Source organism: Charadrius vociferus, unplaced genomic scaffold (assembly GCF_000708025.1).
Source record: "Charadrius vociferus isolate BGI_N301 unplaced genomic scaffold, ASM70802v2 scaffold121, whole genome shotgun sequence".
In the NCBI taxonomy this organism is placed as follows: Eukaryota; Metazoa; Chordata; class Aves; order Charadriiformes; family Charadriidae; genus Charadrius; species Charadrius vociferus.
The window spans coordinates 599487-625938 of NW_009646858.1; the positions used below are offsets into that span (position 1 = coordinate 599487).

Here is a 26452-nt window from a genome sequence, read left to right on the forward strand (position 1 = left end):
ATGCAGCCCCGGATGCCGGGGGCTCACTGGGCTGCCAGCGCACATTGCCAGCTCATGTTGAGCTTCTTATCTACCAACACCCCCAAGTCCTTCTCCTCAAGGCTTCTCTCCATCTATTCTCTGCCCAGCCTGGGTTTGTGCTTGGGATTGCCCCGACCCACATGCAGGACCTTGCACTTGGCCTGGCTGAACTTCATGAGGTTCACACAGGCCCACCTCTCAAGCAGGTCCAGGTCTCTCTGGATGGCTTCCCTTCCCTCCAGCGTGTGGACCACACCACACAGCTTCGTGTCATCGGCAAATGTGCTGAGGGTGCACTCCATCCCAACATCCATGTCACCAACAAAGATGTTAAACAGCACTGGTCCCGGCACCAACCCCTGAGGAACACCACTTGTCACTCTCCCTTCTACTACTTTCCGTTTGCTTCAGTGAGAGACCTGAAACCCCGTCACCTAAATGTTCTCGCTTTAAGTACACATAACAGACTGGATTAACTTTGGGAGTGGCCAATGTCCCCCAGTGGTGAGTGAGCAGAGTCACGGGTGGTTTCTCCCACGCACACACCGCCAAAGAAGAGCATGGTGGGAAAAGCAGTTTGTGCATAACCACTTCCTAATTGCTTTAATGGTTTCAAGATTTCCAAGTTTGCTGCTGTGGTTCTCCTGAAGCCTGGACAGGGAAAGGTTTCTTTCCAAAACCGGTCACCGGTGCACCCAAAGCATTTCAAGGGGGAAGAAATAGGGAGGCTTTGAAGCCAAGGCAGCTACATTCCTATACCAAATCAATCATCGAGACTCTGCTTAACCCATGAAAAACATGCTGAGGTATTTAGCAGTGAGGGATGGAGCGCAGCACCAGCAAAGGACGTGAACACGTACTGCTTTTAAGCCGGTGCTGCCCCTGAGCCTCTGAGCAGCCCCAGTTAACGAGTACGGTAAAGAACGTGCTTCAAAGCAAATATATTCCTGTTGCTTCACTGAGATTATACCACCCGTGACACAAACTCAGTGCTATCGGCCCACGGACCGATCGTACATCATCGCAAAAACCGCGACTGCAACCAAAGAAAATTTTTCTAAAACTTGATTCTTATCTTGATTTCAGAATGAAACGAATTAATTATAAAGGAAATTATGAAACTTAAAAAATCATGCTGAAACATCCATCACAAGTGACAATCTATCTTGTTAAAATATTTGCTCGTTTTGTTTTACAGGGATAATTCTGTTCATATAGCTGAGCCAAAAAAAACCCAACCCAACCCAAAATTCCACTTGTCTTCATCAGAATATCACAGTTGTACCTGAATGAAGATCCACATTTTAATCCCAGAATTCACATGCTAAGCACGCACCTTTAAGAAATCATGTTCTGTTTGTTACAGTGGTACTAATCGAGGTGAAATTAAGCTGTATTCAGTGTAAAGCATACGCTTACACACGCACATATATTTAAATGAAAAGAACTGAAACCATCATTTCTATGTTTCTTTTTCATGAAACATCTTTTCTTGTATTTCATCGCTCCTGAGTACTTTGTGAGCCACAATCTACCTCCACACCACATTTTACACAGAATTTTGTTAGGCTGTGGAAAGACACCGGGAAATACACACCCTACAAAATCTCCCCAGAAAGAGAATCAGCTCTTTCAAATGAAAAAGTGACTTTCCAGTCTTAATTAAAGGTTTTGGAAGCATTCAGTGTGGTTTAATCTGAAGAACTTGAAAGCATAAAACTCCATCGGTGGTTGACAAAAGAGATCTAAATCAGGACAGGAAGGGACTTATCCGCTCTTTGTCTCTCACCCCTTCTCCCCGAGTACGTCGCAGTCCCGACTGCATTTGTCTGCAAAGCAGCCCCTGCGCCACAGCGGTGCGGCGCTCCTGCTCTCCAGAGGAGGCACGCAGGGACTGGAGAGGAAAGGGTTATTTTTGAGAAGTTCCCCATGCAGCAGGTGAACCGTCCAGTTCTCGGGAGCCCTTCTAGGCCCCACTTAATGCCACCTTTTTCATGTGCCCACAAAAACTCACTGACATCTAAACAGCTCTGAAAACCCAGGCGAAAGCAATTTACTGAAGGTCACCTAAGAAGGTCTGAGCATATGAAATGGAGAATTGAGCACAAGTCTCTATGTCCTAAAGAAAAAGCTTAACCATTTGGCTGTCTTTTTATCTTTATCACCGCATGCTATACTGGAATAGACAAGAATAGACACTTTTACAGACAAATTGCAGCCCCACACAGCCGGGGGCTGGTAAAACAAGCAGAGAAACCTGCATCCAGCATCACTTCTAGAAATACCCTTGTATTCTGACTTAGCTGCCACTAGCCCCACCAGCAGAAGCAGCTTCAGCGAGACAGAGTGAGGCCGACCTCCATCCCTGAATATGCACAGACCGGGCAGGACACTCTCCTGGGGATACAGGTGCAGCCTCTTGGAAAGAAAGTGGTTGGAACACATCTCCACCGCTCCTGGGAGGAAGGGCAGCACATTGGCCAAGAAGGGCAATGGTCTCCTGGGGTGCATTGCAAACAGTGCGGCCAGCAGGTGAAGGGAGGTCATCCTCCCCCTTTACTCTGCCCTGGTGAGGCCACATCTGCAGTACGGTGTCCAGTTCTGGGCTCCCCAGGTCAAGAAGGACAGGGAACTGCTGAAGAGGGTCCAGCAGAGGGGTACAAAGATGATGAGGGGATTGGAGCATCTATCTGATGAGGAGAGGCTGAGAGCCCTGGGGCTGTTCAGCATAAAGAAGAGAAGGCTGAGAGGGGATCTCATCAATGCTTATCACTATCTGAAGGGTGGGTGGCAAGAGGACGGCGCCAGACTCTTTTCAGTGGTGCCCAGCGACAAGACAAGGGGCAACGGGCACAAACTGGAACACGGGAAATTCCATCTCAACAGGAGGAGGAACTTCTTTACTGTGAGGGTGGCAGAGCAGTGGCACAGGCTGCCCAGAGAGGTGGGGGAGTCTCCTTCTCTGGAGCCATTCAAAACCCACCTGGACACCGTCCTGTGCACCCTGCTCTGGCAGGGGCGTTGGACTGGATGATCTCCAGAGGTCCCTTCCAACCCCGACCATTCTGTGATTTTGTGATTTGCGGCAGCCTTTCTCTCAGTGCTGCTACAAAATTAGGCTGTGTGGCCATAAAGAAAAGGCCACGCGTCAGCGAGTTTTGCCATGTCTCAGGCAGGAGCCATGCTTGGAGCTCCGTGCACATCCCACACCCAAGACAGGGCACGGTGGGCACTTTACACGCCAAGAGCTGGAGCAGAAGCAGTGTGGGAGTGCACTGCCTACGTCTGTGCCCAGAGAAAAGGAGGCTGAGGGGAGACCTTATCGCTCTCTACAGCTCCCTGAAAGGAGGGTGTGGTGAGGGGGGGTCGGTCTCTGCTCCCAAGTCACAAACGATAGGACGAGAGGAAACAGCCTGAAGTTACACCAGGGGAGGTTTAGGATGGATATTAGGAAACATTTCTTCACGCAAAGGTTGTGAAGCGCTGGGACAGGTTGCCCAGGGAAGTGGTGGAGTCGCCATCCCTGGAGGTATTTAAAAGACGTGCAGACATAGTGCTGAGGGACGTGGGTTAGTGGTGGGTTTGGCAACACTCAGTTAATGGTCAGACCTGGTGATCTTTAAGATCTCTTCCAACCATAATGACTCTATGATTCCATGATTCTAAGTCTGTACCTCGACTTGCATCTTCCCTGCAGCTCCGGTGAGTCAAGATGTTTCAAAAGCATAAAAATATTTGGGCACCAAGACAACATCAATGCTGCCTTCATGTGCTAGAGGGTGAGCTTGAGGCAGCAGAGCCAGCTGGTAGAACCAGCTCCAAGCCCACTGCCTGCCAGCGCAGGGCTCACGCACGGGATGCTCTCCTGCAGCCCTGCTTCCCTGCTTGTGGGGAGAACTGGCTCCCTCTGAGCTAACAGCCAGCACAGAAGCCAAAACACAAAGCGTTAAGGGCAACTGCAGCACTGGATGTGAGCTGGGGCTCCTGTTGACGGGACCGTGTGAACAGCAGCCGTTATCTCTCCATTATCTGTGAAGCCCTGAGAAGGGCATTGCCCCCCGCAGAGGACTGGGAGGCTGCATATTTTGAAGATACAAGAGACCGTGATGTATACCGATGGACTGATAACGAGGAGATGCACTGCTTTTTTAGAGCTTTTCACTATTAACTTTTTGACACTTCAAAACCTGCAAAGCCACTGGCACATTCCTGCCTTTCTTTTACAATACAATTTTTGAGTCATATAGTATTCGATCACACATTTAAGCGACAAAAAGGAGATGAGAGCTGTGAGTAGAGAAGAGCCGGTCTCTTTAAATATGAGCCATGCCTACCCCTGATGTATGAAAACAGCCAATGCAAAAATCATTTTCATTACGGAAACTTGCTGCAGTGAAGGAAATGTATTAAAAAAAAAAATAAATTAGAGGATGTAACGTACTGTGCACACACGGTTCGCATCTCAGCGGCACCTGATACCTCCCATTCATGCCATCAGAGTCACATCTGCTGACACTCACCAGTCGATTTGCGAGAGCGATGGTACACGCTGTAGCTTCAGCTTCTTGCTGACATTTGAGTTTGTCTGAAGTGGCCTTCTCAAATTTGGCTGTCAGCTTCCCCAGGTTCTCGTTGAGGCGCTGCACATGAAAAAAAAAAAAAAGGAGAAAAGAACAGCATAATTTTAAGGAAAACCCTTCTCCAGAGATGATGCGCCCCGCGGGCAGGGCTGGCCGAGCTCCACCACATGGCAGGCCCCACGCTGGCTCCAGGCACAGCCCCCACACAGCGCCGGGCACCAGGAGCCAGTGCGGCGCGGCGATGTGCCACGCTGTTTTACGTGCTTCTAACTCACATCCTCGGCACAGGGCAGAGGCAAAGAACACACAAAGCTAATTTATCTGGGGCTCTGCCCTGGTGTGGATTTAAACGGGGAAACGGCCCTTATGGCTGAGCACTGATGACTGGTGCTATGGCTGAGCAATGATCAGGGCAGTCAAGAAAGCAGAATTTTATATTTTTATTTTTATTTCCTGACGCTGCAGCCCCCTTGGACACAGTCCTTGAGGCTCTGCCGATGCACCAAGTTGTGCTCAAATCCCCAAGGGGCTCCTTGAGCAGCTGGAGGTATGCCCAAACCATCTCCTAGCCACACCTCCCGCACCCTCTTTCTAGAAGGGAATACGACAAATAAATCAATAAAGCTGTTCCGCTCCTAAAGCTGCCTGAGCACATGCCATGGGACACTCCCACAGAGGAGCCCACCCAGCGCCTGGTGGGACCATCTCCCATGCAGATGGGCTGCAGAGTGCTTCAGGGCTGGGAATCAATCCTAGAATCGCTGAGGTTGGAAGGGACCAAGGAAGGGACCAATTGCTGAGGTTGGAAGGGATCAAGTCCAACCACCCAGAAAAAAAGAGCCCTTTGCATGGGCAGAGCTGCTCATGCTCTGGTCTAGAACAAACCAACGGCTCCCACAAGCCCTGGGAGCATTTCACTCCTAATAAGAGAAGTAGAAGTAATAATTGATTTTATCTGCACCCCATGCAAACTGCCTAAGGCTAAACTGCTTGTAAATCACTCGAACGCTGCGAGAGCTACGCACTAGAAACAAACCCAAAAATGAAAAAGGATTATATTAGGGATATCTCCAGCTCTACTGGAAAACACAAAGCAGGATCTCCTCGACTTGCCTCGGAATTAATAACACAACAAGTTTCTGTCTCTGCGTGCGTATGAATATATGTGCATACATACCCTCACCTATATACCGCCCCATTACAGGAGCACTGTCTGATAAACGAGTATGTGTGAGGTATGAAGAACATTTCATACATGCCGTACCCCCCCAGCACATGCTACAGCAACATGCAAATATGCCTGTGTGCAGCTGTGAGAACACATCTGGCTACAACACCCCCCTCCTCACATCGTTAGCAACCCTATTTCCCAGGCAGACAAAGGAGACGGAAAGGTACTCAGGATTTCTGACAATCAGAATAGTCTCATTTATTACTAAAAATGGGTATGTGACAGCTCAGGGCCCAGCTGTGAGCAGGTATGAATCAGCCTCACGTCAGCGAAGCCATCCAAGATAGCCCAGCTTGATAAGCAAGGATGTACCTCCACGTCCACCCCCACGCTGAGCCGAGTATCATTACCCAGCTGCAGAGGGGAAAACTCACCTAAACCAGTCAGTTTTGCAAGCGCATGCCACTGGAGTATCAGTAATCCCCCTCATGCTTGCCATTTTCTTTAACAAAATCCCACATCTTTAAAAAAAGCAGGAAAAAAAAGAGGAGAAAAAAAAGAAAGAAGAAAAGCCCAGGTATTAAAAGCTTTGGAAACGAGCAACATAAAAGGATGAAAAAGTCCCCCAGCACTGTATTTCACATCTGAGAAGAGAGAATTCGAGGGTAAAGACCTCTAAAATCCATTGCTGCTTCAGGGGCTGTGCCCACTCCCCTTTCATCCACAGCAGGAAGGGACTACTGGAGAGCACCGGAGATTTTTTTTATATTTTTAGTTAAAAAGTGGAGTAAGCATTTTAAGAATAATAAGCCCCAGGAGGCATCAAAAGAGTTATGCATTTTCTAACATGAAGATGTGCTGGTGGAAGAGATGAGTACTCGGATGAGCTGAGACGCGGGAACTGTGCTGCCCCTCTCCAGGTGCGTATCTTGAAGCCACTCAGGTAAAGACGAAGCCACCAGCCTGGCTGACAACACACCTCAGTTTGGATTTTGCACAAACTGTGGCGTTGGTATGAAGGTACAGCCACAGATGGTCTTTCACCCATGAAGAGGGATGCCAGATCCACACCACCTTAAAAAAAGGCAGGTTTTGGAGCACAAGCTCCAAGATAAGTCAGTATTTTGAGTCATTTGTCATTTTTTTTTAACTTATTTTGACTTTATTGATTTGTCCTTTCCCCCCCCCGCCCCCTTGCCTGGAGTACTGGGGCCACCAACAGCAGAAGGACACGGAGCTGTTGGAGCGGGGCCAGAGGAGGCCCCGGAGCTGCTGGGAGGGCTGGAGCCCCTCTGCTGGGAGGACAGGCTGGGAGAGTTGGGCGATTCAGCCTGGAGAAGAGAAGGTGAAAAAGGGGAGACCTCAGAGCCCCTTCCAGTCCCTAAAGGGGCTCCAGGAGAGCTGGGGAGGGACTTCCGACAAGGGCATGGAGTGATAGGACGAGGGGGAATGGTTTGAGACTGAAAGAGGGGAGATTGAGATGAGATCTGAGGAAGAAATTCTCTCCTGTGTGGGTGGTGAGCCCCTGGGGCAGGTTGCCCTGAGAAGCTGTGGCTGCCCCATCCCTGGAGGGGTTCAAGGCCAGGTTGGACGGGGCTTGGAGCAACCTGGGCTGGTGGGAGGTGTCCCTGCCCAGGGCAGGGGGGTGGAACTGCATGGCCTTTAAAGGTCCCTTCCAACCCAACCAGTCTATGATTTCTAAGTGCTGGCTGGGTGGCTGTCCGTATCAGGAGGGAACTGGAGAACGGCGACACTGCGCTGCCGTCTGAGGGGTGTGCTGGTGCAGTCCCTTCGGGCTGGTTTCCACACACTGGGTGGGTATTGTTCATGGGTATTGGCTGGGGCACGGGGAGTGGGGGCAGAAAAGCACTATGTCTTTCCGCAGAGAGATAATTTTCCAAAGGAAAAAGAGAAAAGCAAGAAACTACTCTCTGTGGAACAGAACTTTTAATCACACAGTAATTTCTTCTATTCAGTGACTTTTTTTTATTACTTTTTTTTTTCTTTTAAAGTAGGAAAAATCTAAAAAAGGATGATGCAGAAGCTATGCCAACAGGGAGCCGTGCAGTGCCGAATTATTAGACTCCTACTAGAGCAGTCTTCATCCAGGAAAACACGCCCATGGCTAGGGACCGCGCGCGGGGAGCCAGCCCGGCCCAGCTCTGTGCTACCAGCACTCTCCATCAGCCTCCAGTTCCTCTTCCCTGCCCCTGCGCAGCACACTGGGAACAGACCAGTTCGAGATAATGAGTTTTCTGAGGACCCATGAGTAGAGGTAAATTACATTTTAAAAGTTAGGTTGGAATAATAAGAATTAACAATTATCCTTCCTAACAAGTATCTTTCCTTTATGGCTTCAAATTGGAAGAGGGGAGATTTAGATTAGATATTTGGAAGAAATTCTTGCCTGTGAGGGTGGTGATCCCCTGGCACAGGTTGCCCCGAGAAGCTGTGGCTGCCCCATCCCTGGAGGTGTTCAAGGCCAGGTTGGACGGGGCTTGGAGCAACCTGGGCTGGTGGGGGGTGTCCCTGCCCAGGGCAGGGGGTAGGACTGGATGGTCTTTAAGGTCCCTTTCAACCCAAACCATTCTACAATTCTATAATTCTATTAAAGTGTAAGCAAGGCTGGAGAAGAACAGGTGAAATGTAGAAAGCAGCAATGAAAGGGACAGAGAAGACTACAATCTACCGAGTCTTTGGATTCCCACCCCGCCCCTAAAAATACATGAGTGCAGAGCAGCAGCTTTCTCCAAAGAAAAGGATCTCTCCCCAAGCAGTGACTTGTGTGATGGGTCCCACCAAAGGGCAAGCAACTCACAGCAATTTTGGCCTTGATGCTGGCCAGCTTCTCCTGGGCAGCCGCCAGCTCCGTGTTGGCTTTGCTCAGAGCCTGCCGCTTCGGCTCCACGTCGCAGTACACCTCGTGGAAGCGCACGATGTTTACCACCCAGGAGCAGAGACCAGCCGCGGCGTAGGACTTGGTGGTCACAAATTCAGGTTTAAACTTGGGATCTTCTAAATAGGGCTGAAGAGCTTTGAGGCAGTTCTCATGGATGTTCTCCTTATCGAACTTGATCAAGGAGTCCAGGAAGCCATCCACCCTGGCCATGGCGGCTTTCGCTGCTTTCCAGCTCCTGTCCTTGGGAATTTTTCCTCCCGGGGCCATCAGCACCATCACAGCTGCGGTGACATTGCTAACAGCTGAAGGTGGCGACCCAAAGGACCTCAGCTCTGTCAGATTCTTCTGAAATGGAGAAAACAAGGTTGGTTGTTAGACAAAAATGAATGGGCTTTCTTTTTACTTGGTTGCTAACACAGTCAGGCTCCCAAGCTATCAGTCTGATAAATTGGGTTTCTCTCGGCCCGAACGTTGCTGCCTTTACATCACTGCTGTGCATGTTTACGGCACATGTGCTCCATCCCTGCACCCAACTCCTCACATCCCACCCGGGACCCGCACAGCACAGCGTTCCGCCCCAGACTCCCACCCTTTCCCTGCTGTCGAGGGGAGCAGGAGGCTTTCCTCCCTCTCAGAAGATCGGGATAAGGAAAAAGGAAACCTTTCCAAATAATAACCTCAATAAATAGTCCCCGCCCCCCCTAGAACTGCCGAACAGAGCTTTCCTTCATGCTCCTTGTGCCAGGCATGTGTCAAGGTCTTGTTGAACTATTTGTGTGCACCCATGTTTCCGTGGAGCCACCCCCCAAGCCCGAATTTAGGCACTGACACCAAAGCACCTGCAGCAGTAGAGCTGTCACTGGGGTGAGCAGGCAGCCCCCCCGAGAACTGGCTAATCTCAAGGGACACCCCTGTCCAAGGAGGAGCGCCCATCTCCTCCACTGCCAACACAGGCGGCTTTAGTGAGTCCCTCACATTAAGTGGGTTGAATGTTAACCTAAGTAAAAACTGCTGAACTGCAGGGAAAGCAAGCGTTTCCTAACACACTTGCAATCGCGACAGCCCCGCGATGCTGAGGGTTTGATCTGCTGACACCGGAACTCCTCTCTCCACGCACACGCGAGTTCGCTTCTGCGTAAGAAAAATCAGCACAGTAACCAGCTGCTGTCACGCTGCCATCAAAACAAGGGTAAAGGGTTGTTTCAACACCAGTTTGATAAAAAATCTATGAACTTCTGTCAGTTCCTGTTTCTATCAGTTTTGAATCGCTTTTAATCTATATTCTCTGACATTTTGCAACTATCAGTTTCTGTCTGTGGAAGCAAGGTGGAATAGTTTGGTACCTCTGAGTACCCATTTTTGGGATAAAGGCATCTGCTATGAATCTGTTACTAAATGTGCCTTTGCTTGCTTTTAGCTTTTGTTAATAACCAAGCTGACAGAGCCAGACGAGACCCCCACTGTAATGTCACCTGTCCCTGCCCTCCCTTTGATCCTGACCCATAAGCTCTCGGTCGGCTCCTCATCCGTCCCCAGGCAGAGCTCCGTGCGCTCCAGATGGTCACTGACATAGAGGGTGACACCCCTCCTCCCCTCCCCTGCCTGTCCTTCCTGAAGAGCCTTCCATTCCAACCCTCCAGCCATAGGAGCCATCCCACCACGTCTCTGTGATGCGATGAGATCCCAGCCCTGCAGGTGTGCTCACATCTCTGACTCTTCTTCTTTATTCCCAACACTACGTGCCTTTGCATAGAGCCCCCAGTGAAGCTGCCTTACTGGCTGGCATGGCGGGAATCTCATCTGGGAGCTCTGTCCTGCCAGGAAAGGCTGATCTCTGGGGTCAGTGCTCTGTTAATGCTGGAAATGACACAGGAAATGACACAAAACCTCCTTGGCCCGTTCACTTGGTGGCCCTCAGATCACCTCCACATACTGCCAGGGAGAGCGTGGGTGCCAGCCCAGTTCCCACCCAGCAATGCCAGAGGCACATGGCTTTAGAGCAGCTCTCCCGTTCAAGCGAGTCGGGTTTCTCACAAAACTCACCCCCCCAAAGGCAACAGGCTGCCTGCTGACCAGCCCCACTCATCCTGCGCCCGGGACTAACGCGGAGGCCTCTCCCCTCGTGTGCCCCTCCGCACAGCCCATCTGCAAAAGACACAAGTCCGAATGGAGACGGCTCTTCTTTTAAACTCGCAGGGGACACTGGCACAGAAATGTCCATGTATCCACATACTTACTGAGCTCTTCAGTAGCTGACTATATATATTTATTGCTGCTTTCTACTCAACAGCTTTGCTCGCAGTTTTCCTTCTTAATGTTGCATATAACAACACTGTGCAAATAAGATGACTTAGATAATTGGGGAGAAACTGTATATACACACATAAATATTGCTGATTATTCATGTCAGCAAGCAGGTCAAGCTCTCCGATGTGTTTCCCATCAGCAGGTAAAGGGACCATGCCTTCCAGTGCTCTGCTATTGCTGCTTTACAGGTCCCTAGAGAAAATCCCAGCATCTCCCTAATCTTCGCCTAATGAGATATTCTACTGCTCCAGCACAAAACCAAAACTACCGAAGAGACAAACATTTTCTCTTTGCACAGTCCTTTCCCTTCCAGGAACAAAAGCCAAAGGAACTCATCTCTGCAGCAAAGCCGCATCTTTGCTGAAAGCTAATCAGACAACCCGGTCCTGATGGCTTTCCTCTCTGCTAAGTGGGCTATGACTGAGCCATTGTTTGAGGCACGACTGAGCCCTGCCTGGCTGTGATCCTGGGAATAACTCTGATTTTCCAGCTGCACCTGGTGTGCGGCCACTGCTCTGCACTGGGCACAGCGGGAGTTTGCTGCTCCAGGATGCTGTGTGAACTGCAGACCAAAATAAACTACAGGTACGTGTCTCGGGCACATCTCAGTATTGGGCTCCAAACCCTGGAGTGCCCTTAAAGGGAAAACCTTCCAAGATACCAAAAGCCTTCCCTAAACCGGTCAATCAGTCTGCTGCAGTCAGAGAAGTCCTTAACTCCTGCTTACCCATTTCCCCAGTGGCATCTTCCTTTGGAGCCGCTTTGTGTGCAGCAATGTACAGCTCTACCGAGAGGTCACCCCACACTCAGTACCCAACTAGGCACGACATGCAACAGTGTCCTGCCCAGCCCAAAGACACTGCTGAAGAACACGTCCTCTCCCCACCTGAGAAAATCCCAGCACTGGATAAACCCAATCATGGAATGAGACTTCTGTGCCAATGCTTCTCATTGTGTCAAACCAAAAGCCAACCCATGAGCGCACCTGTGGGGCCAAGCTGGATGTATCAGACATCGAGCATCACACTCAGCAAGGCCTGAGGAACATCTTGGACAAAGAGAGCACAAGGCAAATCCCACCCCAGTACAGCTGGAGAAGATCAGTCCAAACCCTCAGGCCATGTTTTGTCCCTACAGCAGCAGGGAACTCATGAGGGAAAGATGCCCGGAGGAGCCCCAGAAGTCACCAACTCTCCCCACTCCACCTGCGGATCTCTGATCCTTCTTCCCCCTTGGCCAAGCAAGACATTTGCCACGGGCTGCAGGAAGACACTGCCCCACTGTGCCGCAGACTCAGAGGAGGATGTGAGCCTTCCCATCACAGATCCCTTTCCAAAGCAGGAGATGGGTCAAGTGGGAACTCAGAGGATGCCCATGCTCGCTGCCAGCTGCAGCCACAGTCTGCCAGCCCCACACTCACCAACAGCGGTCTGCAGGGCTCACACGAGACCCGCCTGTGCTCTCAGCACCAGCGACATCACTGGGGAGAAAGGTTTGCGGAGCAGCTGGGTGTAAAATCCACCTTGTTGGTATTTTCACAGAATCCCAGAATCCCAGACTGGTCAGGGTTGGAAGGGCCCTCTGGAGCTCCCCCAGTCCCACCCCCCGCCAGAGCAGGGGCACCTCCAGCAGTGGCACAGGACGGCGTCCAGGCGGGTTTGGGATGGCTCCAGAGGGGGAGACTCCCCCACCTCTCTGGGCAGCCTGTGCCACTGCTCTGCCGCCCTCACAGCAGAGAAGTCCCTCCTCAGGTTGAGATGGAACTTCTATGGTCATGTTTGTGCCCGTTCCCTCTTGTCCTGTCACTGGGCACCACTGAAAAAAGACTGTTCCCATCCCCCTGACACCCTCCCTTTAAGGATTTATAAGCATTGGTAAGATCCCCCCTCAGTCTTATTTTCTCCAGACTAAAAAGCCCCAAGTGCCTCAGCCTTTCCTCGTAAGAAAGATGCTCCAGTCCCCTGATCATCTTTGTAGCCCTTTGCTGGAGTGTTCTCAGCTCCCACTGTGCTGATTGCACAGCAACACCCCAAGCAAACAGCATCGACAGTGTCTCTCACCGAAATGAAGGGCTGCTCGGGCTTCACCCCGCCTGTCCTGCAACCCCTCCTGCACCTCTGCTGTGACCCACTAAGGGCACAGTGCTCCGTGCCGCAGGGCCCTCAGGACAGCCGACAACTAATCCTGAGAGCACTGGCAGCCTCTCCTGTCTCCCCTCCTACAGCTTCACACCCCACAGCTCAGCCGCAGACAAGTCTGGAGCGAGACCTGGCACGTGCCCCTGCCCCGGCGGCCAGCCCTCCATCCTGCGTGTCCTCCTCCACGCTGGCAGACAGCTCAGAGCCACAGGCAGCGCCCCGACAGCGAGACAGAGGTACGGACCTGGTGATGCCTCTGGGACACTCTTCCCTGGGTGCTGAAGGAGGGTGACAGTAAGGTGACCTCCCCTTCCTTGCGGGGCACGAGGAGAAGCAGTGGAGCCCACCAATAGTGGGGAAGAGGTGCAAACAAAGCACCCACCTGCAGTTCCTCCTGCTTGCCACGGCCATGAGTAAAGAGTAATTGGGTGCAGCCTTGTGCCTGTTCTGAGTTACACCAGTGCCCAGGTATGCACCAGCTGGGAAAAGGCTGGAGGACGGTCAATACAATGCCCAAAAACTTGGGCCACCAAATGACACTGCCCCTCCCCAATACAGAGGGGAGATACTGGGGCACCTGTTGGTCCCATCTGGGGTGCCCCACGTCCCCGGCAGCCAGTTCAGCCTAAACCACGACACACGGGAACCTTCACCCTACCTTGTTGAGGGTGTTCAGAGCAGCCTGGGCAGCTGCCAGGGCAGGCTCAGCTTTGGCCAGGTCCTCCTCGCAGTCCTTCTGTTTCTGCTCAACCTCCTGGGTGATGAGTGCCACTTTCTGCTCCTCCTCGTCAGCGATTGCCTTTTCCCTGCTCACTTTCTCCGTCTCCACCCCCACCACCTGGATCAGCTTGTCAGCATCGTCATTCTTCTGCTTCAGCTCCACTTCTTGGGCTGCCAGCTTGGCCTTCAGCTCATCCACCTACAGGGAAGAAACACGTGCGTGACCGGGCTCACCAACCTGCTCCCGCCCTGCCCGGCAGCATGGGCTCACCCTTGAGTGGGGCTGAGAAGCACCCAAAACCATGAAGGGCCCATGTGTAACGCAAGCAATGCCCTGGCAGCACAGAAAAGCAGTATTTCAAGTCGTCAGCAGGACACTGCTACTCTCCTTTGCTCGTGGTTGCTTGGGTCACGGCTGGAGAGCCCATGCACATGGTCCACACACCAGAGCAGCCTGACAGCAGCGAGGAACCCAGCAGGGGAGAGACCAGCACCAGCAGGATGAGCTGCTAAGGAGGTTGTCCACCCCTGCTCACTGCCTCTGCTTGGAAACTGGGCAGAGGTGCCAGGGCAACGCGAACGTAGAGAAGTAGGTGGAAGCTTTCATTTCAGGTATTCTTGGGATTATTTTTGTACAGCCCAGGAGCCTCACCACGGACCAGGCATTTCAGGAAGCCTAGAAGCACAGAATCATAGACTGGTTTGGGTTGGAAGGGACCTTTAAAGGCCATCTAGTCCAACCCCCCTGCCATGACCAGTGACATCTTCAACTAGATCAGGTTGCTCAGAGCCCCACTCAACCTGACCTTGGATGTTGCCAGGAATGAGGCATCTACCACCTCTCTAGGGAACCTGGGCCAGTGTCTCACTACCCTCAGCATAAAACATTTCTTCCTTATATCGAGTATAAATCTCCCCTCATTTAGTTTAAAGCCATTACCCCTTGTCCTATCGCAACAGGCCCTGCTAAAAAGTCCGTCCCCATCTTGCCTGTGAAAGGCTGCTATAAGGTCTCCCCAGAGCCCTCTCTTCTCCAGGCTGAGCAACCCCAACTCTCTCAGCTTCTCTCATTATAAAGCCAAATACACCCGGCTTTGAACGTCCGATGTTACACCACATCCATGCTAAAGGAGGCGTGCATGGGCTGCGCACGTGTGTTTTGCGGTGGAGATGACATGTGCTTATACATCAGCTACACTTTCTTTTTCACTTCTCAGCCTGGACACCAGCAGCACAGACCACGTGGTATTTTGCCACACGCAGCTTTTGAGGAGGAACTGTGCACCAGGAACCAGCGCTCCCCGAGCCGCCAGAGCATCCTGCCCACCCTCACCCACCCCTCCGTCCCGTGCTACACACACACACACACAGGGCAGAGGCAGCGCCCCAGAAGTTCCCTCACAACCATCGGGTCCTATGGAATTGTGGCAGGAAGTGCACTTTTCACACCAGAAAGATTACGATCGGGATCTGCTGACAGGTACAGCCCTCGTCAGAGCTCCAAGGCTAAAGGGGCTTTAAAATGAGATGTCAAATGAGCTCGAAAAGGGATCTCCTGCTCAGCCGGTAGCCAAGAGGCACACAGCGGTCTCCTCACATGCCGCTCCACCAGTCAGCTGCTCGCACCCGGCACGGCAGGAGCCCTCTCCAGCGACGGGCTGAAGTATCCGCACGGTGGGGCAGCTCGCACAGGCTCTCGCTTCAGGACAGAAAGTCTCTTTCTAAAAGCACCCACTTCAACGGATTCACACGGGCTCTGTGCAGACCACGGAGTTTTTTACTCATACAGAATTGCTTAGAGCCCCTGGGGTACGCCTCTACCTATCTAAAAATACTTACTAGAAGGGATGTCAGACACTTGCTTTTGTTGATAATTCCATTTTTATAGCAGAAGAGAGAGAAAGCGCATAATTTGCAATCTTATGAACTGAAGCTATTGATGTTCAGCACCAGCTTTAAGTGGAGAATGGTTTCTTAGGACTCCCTTTGTGCACTTCATCCCTTGCCACCTCCCGCTGCCCGGCACTACAGCGCTGTTCGCACCAAGACAAAGGCGCCACTGTAAATCCGATGATTCCGGGCTCGCAGGAGCACATAATCCCTTCAGTTGGCAAACCCAGCGGAAGCTTCTTGTTGAGCTCCACGTCTACAGGGATTGCAGGAAATTGAAGTGGAAGGCTTTGCCGATGGCAGATACGGCTTGTGACTTTCTGCCCAAAAATCAGTAATCATGTGCTGGATACATCTACGAATGGGAGCTTTAGGGGTTTACACAACCACGACAAAACGAGCAAGGGATTAAAACCCACTGGCACTCAACAGCACTACAAAAGGAGCAGATGTGACCTCAGCCCTCAGCACAGCCCGTGAGAACAGCAAACGCCCTGACAAAACCTGCTTTCAGCCACGCACATGCAGTAACGGGAGGGTCGACAACTTGCTATAACATTGTCAGGATTTAAAAAAAGCAAGAAATTCCGTTAGACTTTCGCCTGAAAGAAATATTTGGAAGCCCAGAAGCGTATGTTATGGTGAAGGCTGGCTTGGGTCACATGCTAAATTCCCAATGGAAATGAAGCAAGTTGGAGCTGTGCTGCGTATCTGCTAGACCCTCTGCCAACAGACCACACTACATCGAGGGGACACACAGTAACCTCCAGCCTCCCTTCCCCACAGCAGGATTTTGGAACAGGAGAGGAAACAACGGTGTTTCCCCAGTGAGGCTAAAGCTCAAACGCAGCTGAGCAGGGACAATTTAATAGCGTTTGTGCAGTAGACAGAGAGAAACAGGATCTACGCTTAAATAACCAAACCCTCTGTCTTTAGTGATGTCCTGGGGGTGGCACAGGGAATGGACATTTATGAACTTTACTTCTCCTGTCTCACCCCTTCAGCCCAGCAAACAAGTTCCCCTCAGTGCTATACTCGCATCCAGAGCAAACACAGTCTGTCACATCCATTTCTCCTCCCCTCCCACACATCCTAATGCCCAGACATAAAAACGCCTGATGAGACATGGGTGAGCAGGGCGGCCTCACGCCACCGCCTTCGGGAAGGCACAGGCACAGCAGAAACCTTACACATGCTCCCATCAAGGGCCCCTGCAGCCGTCCCTGGCAGAGCAACGTTAGGAATAAAGGCGTGAAAAGTTCGCCTCTTTCTACCAATGTCACAGTAACAGAAGGTACCCAAACTCCCCCCCTCTCACACCAAAAAAGGACCTTCCATCCAAAAAGGAAGGCAGCTTGTACAGAGAGCTATTTTCTGTTTCTTCGGAAATCCAAACTGCACTTCCAAAACCCAGAGGCGGCCAAGGCCAACCACCACTAACACATTACCTCAGGGTGTGCAGAAAACCTCCCCAGCACAGCTCCCATCTTCTGAACTCTCACAGCCTGGAACTTCTCCACCAGTCACACACAGTGTCCCTCCTTGCACTGACACCCCCCATACTCCCAGTCCACCCTGTGAAAATCAGCAGTGTTAGAAACTATTCCGATTAGGAGCAGGGCCACCCACCAGCCTCTGAGGGTATTTCCAGGTTGCGCTTCCCTGGTCATTTTTGGGTCAGCTCCACAGCACTCCTGGTCAGGGCTACCAACAATATCCCAGGGAACACCATGATGCAACGCCATCACACGTAGAACACCAGGATGCAAAAGGAGAACAGCATGGAAAATGTCATCATGTCATATAACGCCTGTTCCTTGGAGCTGGTGCTCAGATGGAAAGGATGAAGAACGATGGAGACAAACAAGAGGTGATGACATTCTGGGACTGAAGCTAGGAAGACCTGTTGATCTGGCCTCAGGCATTGGGTTTGCATGGCAAGGTTTTGGTAGGGGGAGGGCTGCAGGGGTGACTTCTGTGAGAAGATGCCAGAAGCTTCCCCTGTGTCTGATAGCGCCAATCCCAGCTGGCTCCAAGGCAGACCCACCGCTGGCCAAGGCCAAGCCCATCAGTGATGGTGGTAGTGCCTCTGCGATAAAATATTTAAGAAGGGGACAAAACTGCTGCGCAACTGCAGCCAGAAAAGAGAAGTGAGAATATGTGAGAGAAACACCTCTGCAGACACCAAGGTCAGTGAAGAAGGAGCGGGAGGAGGGGCTCCAGGTGCCAGAGCAGAGATTCCCCTACAGCCCGTGGTGAAGACCATGGTGAGGCAGGCTGTCCTCCTGCAGCCCATGGAGGTCCACGGTGGAGCAGATATCCACCTGCAGCCCGTGGAGGACCCCATGCTGGTGGATGCCCAAAGGAGGCTGTGAGCCTGTGGAGAGCCCGTGCTGCAGCAGGCTCCTGGCAGGACCTGTGGACCCGTGGAGGGAGGAGCCCGCGCTGGAGCAGGTTTGCTGGGATGACTTGTAACCCCTCAGGGGACCACACAGGAGCAGTCCATTCCTGAAGGACGGCACCCCATGCAAAAGACATGCAGAGAGGACCCATGCTGGAGCAGTTCATGAAGAACTGCAGCCCCTGGGAAAGACTCACACGGGAGAAGTTCACAGAGGACTGTTTCCCACGGGAGGGACCCCACACTGGAGTAGGGGAAGAGCATGAGGAGTCCTCCACCTGAGAAGGAAGGAGCAGCAGAGATAATGTGTGGTGAACTGACCGCATGCCCCATTGCCCATCCCTCTGCGCCGCTCGGGGGCAGGAGGTGGAGAAATTGGGAGCGAAGCTGAGCCCAGGAAGAAGGGAGAGGTGAGGGGAAGGTGTTTTAAGATTTGGCTTTATATCTCATTACCCTACTGTAATTTGATTGGCAATAAATTAAATTAATTTCCCCGAGTCAAGTCTGTTTTGCCCGTAACGGTAATTGCTCAGTGTTCTCCCAGTCTTTACCTTGACCCATGAATTCTTTTCCATCTTCTTTTCTCCCCGCTCAGTCCTGCTGAGGAGGGGGAGTGGTAGAACAGCTTGGTGGGAACCTGGAGTCCAGCCCACCTGGAGTGCCCACTGCACCAGAACCCCAGGAACACTCAGTGTAAGGGGAAGGTTGAATACCAGAAAACCATCAGTCTGCAAGACAGAGCTCAGGAAGGCACTAAAAGGCTCAGGGCAGGCATGCGTGCAGCAGGGGCACCTGACACGCGTACACAGCCATGGACAACAGGGCCACCAGGGCCACAGGGAGTTGCTAAAAAAAGATTGAGAAGCAGCTCCACGTGGAGGGGCAGGAAGAGACTGGGTTATGTCTGAAACAAGAGCATGGGACTGGGGATTCACACCTCTTCAAAGACATGAGCTCCCACAGCGAACAGTGGAGTTCAGGGTGCTGCAGTGACCTCTCCTGCTTGGTTCTTGCTGGCACATTGGACACTGCTGCGCTGCTTTGTAAATTACCGTCCAGCCACACTGCAGAAGGGTCATTACCCATCCAGGGGAGGTGAGAAAAACACCGTCGACTTTTCCAGGGTCTGCCAACACTGGTGAAAGCAGAAGATGCGCTTTGGGTACCACGTAGCTGGTAAGCAGAAGAAAGCAAGAACTACAAGAGAGTAACAGCAGAAAGAGAGACTGAGGTGGTACAGAAAATCAGAGCAGACCGTCATCCCAAAGATAAGAGAGAACGCGATTAACCTCCTTCCCACAGGCAACACCAGGATAATAACCGCATCAAGGTGTGAGCAGACAGACCCAGCATGTGTCTTGGTATACAGAATATCATTACTGCCACAAAAGGGTCAGTGCTCGGTCCCAAACAGTGCTTAGAAATGTGAAAAGCCTGTGAGCAGCTTCCTGAGTCCAGCACAATCGGATAAGCAATTTGCAACGTGAGGTGGAAAGGGAAAAAAAGAGAAAAGCAAACGAGAGATTCAAGGGTAACATACTGTAACTCCAACAGGGAAGGAAGAGTGCTTGCTTCCCACCGGGACAGAATAAGAAGAATTATTAAAGAACAGAAAACCTCGAGGGCAGGCTCCCAGAACGCTCATTTTATCTGATTGTCCCTGCCTTGTTTCAAGAACACAAAATACATCACAAAGGTCAGCGATTAATTGATAGAGCAAGCAGGACTTGAATCTGAATCCAGTGATGCAATATTAACCAAAGTCAACCTAAAAATTACTCAGCTACAGACTCTGAACAGAGCACTGACCTCTTCAGAGCGAACATCACTCTGAAAAACAAATGACTCATCCCACACATCTTCCCAAGTCTATTATGTCCTAATAACTGGAAGCTGGCTCCTGCTTTTCTGAGTACTGAGGACAGCCACCGTCTTCAGGGAAAGACGGTCAGGCACGTCAGCTAGCGGAAAACATTTTAGAATAAATGTTGGTCAACGGTATCAAGATGTCCAAATCTCAACTGAAAAAAGAGCCGGTGGGGCAGAGAAGAGTAAAAGGAAGGGAAGAAGTTACTTTGAAACTGGAATGGCTGAGGCAAAAAGTACCCTACAACTACTGGCACAACAGCCCACTCTTGCTGAGGTCGCGCTGAACAGTCTATGGAAACGCACAAAAATCCTAGTGGACTTGTCCCGGCAGCCACACACCAGGAATCTGGAGAACGCTGATGACGGGAGCACTAGTCCTCAGACCTAAGGCACAACCAGGTCACAGCCGGTATCAAAATCCTCCTCCTCTACTTTTAAAATAAAAAACCCACAGTGTATCTCTTCCAAGCACCATGAAGACAACCTGGAGATGACACACCTGAGTGAGACAGCACACTTGTCACTTCTTCAGCACCAAGATGAACCATTTCTGTGGGTGAATGTAAAGTTCAGACTTGTAAATCCATATTCAAGATTGAATGTTCTGGTATGATTTCCAATACAGCTAAATATCCACACTGTGGTTTCAAATCAAGAACAGTTTTGACTATTGCGCACACCTGATAATTTAGGTGTTTAATTTTAGGCCCCCAGTGCTAATTTTAGATTCAAATTTGACATATTTGTCCTTACTGCTCTGCATCTTGATCAACTTCACCAACAGGCACTCCTCATCCCAGCCTTACTCCAACCAGCTATGAACTTTGCAATCTTTTACCCTCCTTGCAACAGCAAAACCTACAAGATCCACAGGTGCTGTGGCTTCCCATCTTCTCCCCAGTCCCCCACCACTGCTCAGCACCTGCTCTGTGGCTCATCAGAAGACCCTTGCCAACATAACAACCATATGAAGATACACCTGAAGAATAAAGAAGGGTCCCCACGTTTGACCGACAGGCTGAGAGAGTTGAGGTTGTTCAGCCTGCAGAAGAGAAGGCTCCGGGGAGACCTTAAAGCCCCTTCCAGTATCTGAAGGGCACCTACAAGAAGGCTGGGGAGGGAATTTCAGCAAGGGCATGTAGTGATAGGACGAGGGGGAATGGCTTCAAACTGGAAGAGGGGAGATTTAGATGAGATATTAGGAAAAAATTCTTCACTCTGAGGGTGGTGAGGCACTGGAACAAACTGCCCAGGTGAAGCTGTGGCTGCCCCATCCCTGGAGGTGTTCAAGGCCAGGTTGGACGGGGCTTGGAGCAACCTGGGCTGGTGGGAGGTGTCCCTGCCCAGGGCAGGGGGTTGGAACCTTAAGGCCCTTTCCAACACAAACCATTCTGTGATTCTATGATACATGGACTTGTTTCCTCTCGAAAGGTTAGTTTCATATTAGCTGCTCCCAATAAAAAAAAACAGACCTAACCCATCTTGTCCACCACTGGGGCATCATCACAAACAGCAGCACCCCACAGGTTAGCAAAATTATTTGCCTCCATAGGTAAAGTAGATGAAAGGTCTGCTTTGCAGTGAGGGCACATACTTGCTGCTCTGGTTGGCGTCACTGGTTGTGATGGGCACTCTCTGCTGCTGGCTGTTCTACCTCCACTGCAGCCTTTCAAAGGGGTTGCCAAAACCTGCAAAGGGGACAGGAAACACCCACTCCCCTCCCGTGTCCCCGGAGACCTGTCCTGCACCATGAAGAAAGCAACTGTTTGAAGTGAGATGTAGGCTCTCAGAGCTGCGAGGCGCTAATAAAGCCCATACATCACCCTCCAGTAAGGCATGTATCCTGCTGAGCGTGACAGACGTGATTTATGCCACCAGCATTATCCAGAGCATATATACGGAAGGGGCTGAACCTGCCAGTCCTTCACTCACATCAACCCCCCGCATTTCTTTGGAGCACCTTCAGGAGAGGCCCATTTGCCACAGTAGAAGTCTGTAAGTGAACATTTGTAAGAGTTAATAGAATATGAAATGGAGAGAAAAACGGGACTTTAGCAATAGATGTAGACAGCAAAAGCTCTGAAAGGCAGCTTAAGTCACTACGGAGAGGTTTGTGAAATACTCAGAACAACATCTAGTCATTACCACAGAAGAGTGCCAGTGCTGCTCTTTAGCTGGCTGATTTTGGGACAGCTAATTTGCATTTCAGACTTGCATTGACTTTCCTTAAAGGTGGATAGCATAATGTAAGGGAAATGAACATCAGCCTTATTTTAAAAGGATGCTCTTTTTAGTTTGAAAGACAGGATTCTTGTTGATGTTATTGCAGATGTCCTGGATGCGACTCCAAAAATCACTGGTCTTCCTGTATTTTATAAGCTATTTTGTCACTACAGCTGAAATACAACCGTTAGAAGACATACACAGCCAGCTGTCTCCATATCTCATATTACGTGCTGTGATCTTTCATTTGGGATTAGTACCACCCAAGCAGCAGAGAGTGGGCACACATCTCTTCCCTTCTCCCTTCCAGCACAGAATATAACTTCTGCTCTTCCGGGAACCCAGCTCAAGCCAGACTACAGTCAGGATCTAGCACAAATTTTACACCCTACACAGTTTCAGTCCGTAAAGTTCTCCTCCAAACCAGGATGCAAAGGTGTCTCCAACAGAGAAACAAGAAAAACATCAGCTTTTAACCCCGAAGGGTTTGCCTACCTGTGCAGATGTGCTGTTGAGCTTCTCCAGGCCATTCTCCAGTCGCTCCATTTTTGCTTCTAAATCCTTGCCCTTTTTCAGCAGCAAATTCTGATAGAGTTTGATTTGCTCAAGGAACGACTTTGGAGTGGTGTAGTTATATCGTCGCTCATTGCTCAGATACAATCGGGACATCTCGTTGACACTTGTGTGGACATAAGCCATGAATTTGCTTATTGAATCTTTCAATGAATCCTAAAAGTAAGATGAGAGGACAAGGAGAAAATATTTTAAGCAGAACAACTATATGTAAGCCAGACCTGTGCCGTATATAAAGGAATTTATTAACATTTTATTCTGTTGCAGCAAAATCCAGGATGTAACATCTAAGCTGATCCCTTTTCATTTGTTATCTCTAAAATAACTTTGTCTGTTCATGTACTTTATACCTCTTTTTATATCTTTTTATCTCATATTTCATCTTATTCCAAGCAATTTTTCTAGCATTCAGCTCTATAAAATAACAGTCTTTTAAGTATAAATTTGGGCTTTTCTTCTGTACAAACGGGGAAAGTGCACACTCATAAAAAGAAACACTGTAGACTTTATTCTTCCAAAATCCTGCCCCGAGAAGATAAATAAACAGAACTGAGACTCTTTTAGTCTAGTAGCAGGTTGTCATCAATGAGAACTTGACATATTTTTGCCCTTCAGAATTACAGACGCTCAAACACGCATGTGGAGAGAAAAGCCTATGTTCCTTGCAATGACCGTGTTTTTTTTCTGCACTGATTCACCAGCTGCCTTTCTCGCTAGCAAAGCAGTCCCTTCACCGGCAACACCGGCAGTGTACAAACCCACAGGAGTGTGGTGCCCATGGCCCTACTTCTGCTGAGCTCCATGCTCCTCTCTGAAAAACCTGGACCGTATTTCAAGCTTGGTTCAATTAAGCTTAATGCACTACGGTGCTACCAGCGGTTCCTCCCCACGCAGTCACCCAGACATCCTGGTGAAGTGTTGGAGAGCAATAAAGCTGAGCAGAGGGTCCTCTCCAACACCGTCCTCCTTGTGCGAGGCGCTGCTTGCGTGGAACGGAGGGACGAGGTCACACCTGGCTGCCACCAGCACCGTGTGGCCAGGGGTGGCCACTGCCTGCAGCCCGCAGAAGAACTCAAAGCCAGGCACGGCTCGGGCAGCCCCAGCGGTGCTCACCTCCACCGTCTCTGTTTCTCGCAGAAAGCGAAGGCTGACGGACTCGAGGGCCTCCCGCGGCCACTCCTGGAACCAGTCTATGGCCACGCAGCTGACGATGGCGGGGAACCTCCTGCTGCGGACGCGCAGCTTGTTACCGACGGGTGAAAAACACAGCGCGACCTGCGGAGCCCAAGGAAGGAGAGGTGTGAAGGCACAGCCGGGAGCAGGCACCGGGCTCCAGCCGTGCAGCCCAGCTCGGACTCCACCAGCCACCGCCAAGGGAAGATCCCACACCACCACTGAGGGTACAGCAACCTCCGTCCTTGAGCCCTTGCACTTCAGACCAGCAGGCTTGGCCTGGAAAAGGCATCATCTAGCAGTAAACACATTTTTTCACTGCAATAAAAACAAGCAGTGGCGTTCAGCATCGCTATGGTCAAAAGCTGAAGGATGGCACGCTTTCAAGGCTGCAGCCGGAGTTGAATATAACCATTCCTCCCCACTTTAGCGGTGACACAAAGCTTTGCCCAGCAGGGAACTGGCATCCAGATTCAAGTGGTGCAACCAGGAATTAAAGCGAATGGATCTAAATTCTCCTGGCAGGAGCATGGGCCTGCCTGGATTGTTCCCCTGAAAGCCGGTGTTGGGAAGGGTTGAGGTGGCTCAAACTCAAAATCTGCTTTTATCAGAATGAGAATTTTTTAAAAACAGAGAAATCTCAAAACAAAGCAGAATGGAAATAAAAGCCTTCGTGAACGCGTGTTCCCTACTCGTTGCGTGTTTGCACAGCAGGTCTTTCACTTTTCAGGCTTTTATTTCAATCCAACAGCTGCTAAAAGTTTCTGAGCTGCAGTAAAGCGTGTAGGGTTCGTGGGTCTCCACAAGGAGAGGAAATCTCTCTTCACATTACTCTGGGGCCCAGCGAAGGGGCTTTTACTGCCCTGCTCAGCACCCTCCCAGCCCTGCACCGCTTCTCCTCCCTCCCCGTCTCCAGCGCCCGTCCCTCCTCCGCCTGCCCTCCCGGCCCGTCCCCCGCAGCCAGCCTGCTCCGCTTCTCTCAGGGAGGCACAACCTCTCCCTTTTCCAGACAGAAACTCCTCATACGGGTGTGAAGTCAGGCCAAGGCAAAGCACCTTTCCTCTTCGCTGCCCCTCCCCATCAGCTTTAAGAGCAGAATAAGACCCAAAGACCAAAGCCTGCCACCACCCTTCAGCACAGCCCTTCTCCTGCAAGCCCGCAGCGGCTGGATGTACGAGCTCTGCTAAATCAGGCACAAGGAAGGACACAGACATCGTGCAATGCAGTAGCAATATCCGAGCAAGGGCCGGTTTGGGAAGCAGCGTATCTCACCCAGTGCATCATCCCCCTCCCACCCGTTAGCCCTGGCTGGTACCTGCACGGCCTGGCCAGTGCCATGGGGCAGACTGCCATCGGCTCAGGCATCTCTATAAGGTGTCACCACCTCCACTGTGAGCTAAGGTCTGTTTTCAGAAGCCGTGAAAGCCAGCACGTACCAAACCCACTCCTGTTTCAACTTCAGAAGAGGCAGCTGGACTCACAGCTTCTGCTCCTCTGACGTGACCGCTGCACGCTCACACACAGGGGACAGACACGGACAAATCCTTCCTACACCTTCAAGCATAAGCTTTGGGCACTGCTGTGTTGCTCTCTCGGGGCCAGGCAAGCTTCAGGAAGCTGTCTGTGTACAAAAGCCCTCTTCTGCACCTACACTACTCTCTTTCAAGACCCTGAGGCAGAAGGTGTGTTGATGCTCGTGCTCTGCTGGGCCAAGTCCCACTCCTGGGCTGCTCCCAGAGGTCCAGCATGCCCCGAACCAGCAATGGCTTGATCAGCTTTCTGCACAGCACACGATGCCATCACAAAATGCTGGAGAGCATAAACAGCACTTCCCGGCTGAGCCCATCCATCTGCTCTAACACACCATTAAGGAGAAGGGCAGACAAGGAAAAGGGATCGGCCTCAAGTAAATCACATCCACACTGCCCTTCCAGTGTACCTCAATAGCTAACAGGAATATATTTAGGGAGGAACACCAGGCAGAAGATGACCAAGGTGCTAAAAGAGCTACAAAACAACCTCAGCACCCATCAGAAATTCCCTTCCACCCTGGGGGACGAAGGGGGACTGGATTCCCTCTCTTTGGGCAGCTACACTGTAACGCGGTCCCCAAATTCTCTCTCAAAACTCAATTCTCTGGCTCTTCCCCATCCTAAACATGTACCTGCCTACATCAAAAAGCGAACAGGCCACCCTACCTCAGTGAACATGTCCCACCAACACAAACCAAGCCGTGAGTACGAAGGAGGATCTGCCTTCGTTACGCAAAGGTCAAGTCCTTCCTCACCACCCCCCCTGCCGCCCTGCTCTGGGACCACAGCACTGTGCAGTCCCACAGGTGGGTAAATACCTTCTGGAAGAGTCTAACTCTTTCTTGCACTGTACTTTCTCCATGTGCTGAGAATACCTGGAACTCTTTTGATGCCTTAGGACATCAGAAGGCCTTTCTGTGCTGGAATATGGGCTGCAGTGCTGTGTCCCACTCAG

General features: G+C 51.0%; 1 protein-coding gene across 1 annotated transcript in view; it reads right to left on the reverse strand.

Annotated features, from left to right (window-relative positions):
* The window catches only part of DNAH9 (dynein, axonemal, heavy chain 9), a 218965-nt gene that overhangs the window by 98401 nt on the left and 94112 nt on the right, over positions 1-26452 (reverse strand). The window contains exons 48-52 of the mRNA XM_009894355.1: positions 23906-24067; positions 22715-22948; positions 13775-14035; positions 8591-9016; positions 4542-4661 (exon numbers count right to left, since the gene is read on the reverse strand). Of these exons, the coding sequence (XP_009892657.1) occupies positions 4542-4661; positions 8591-9016; positions 13775-14035; positions 22715-22948; positions 23906-24067 (1203 nt within the window). The remainder of the gene's footprint in view (positions 1-4541; positions 4662-8590; positions 9017-13774; positions 14036-22714; positions 22949-23905; positions 24068-26452) is intronic.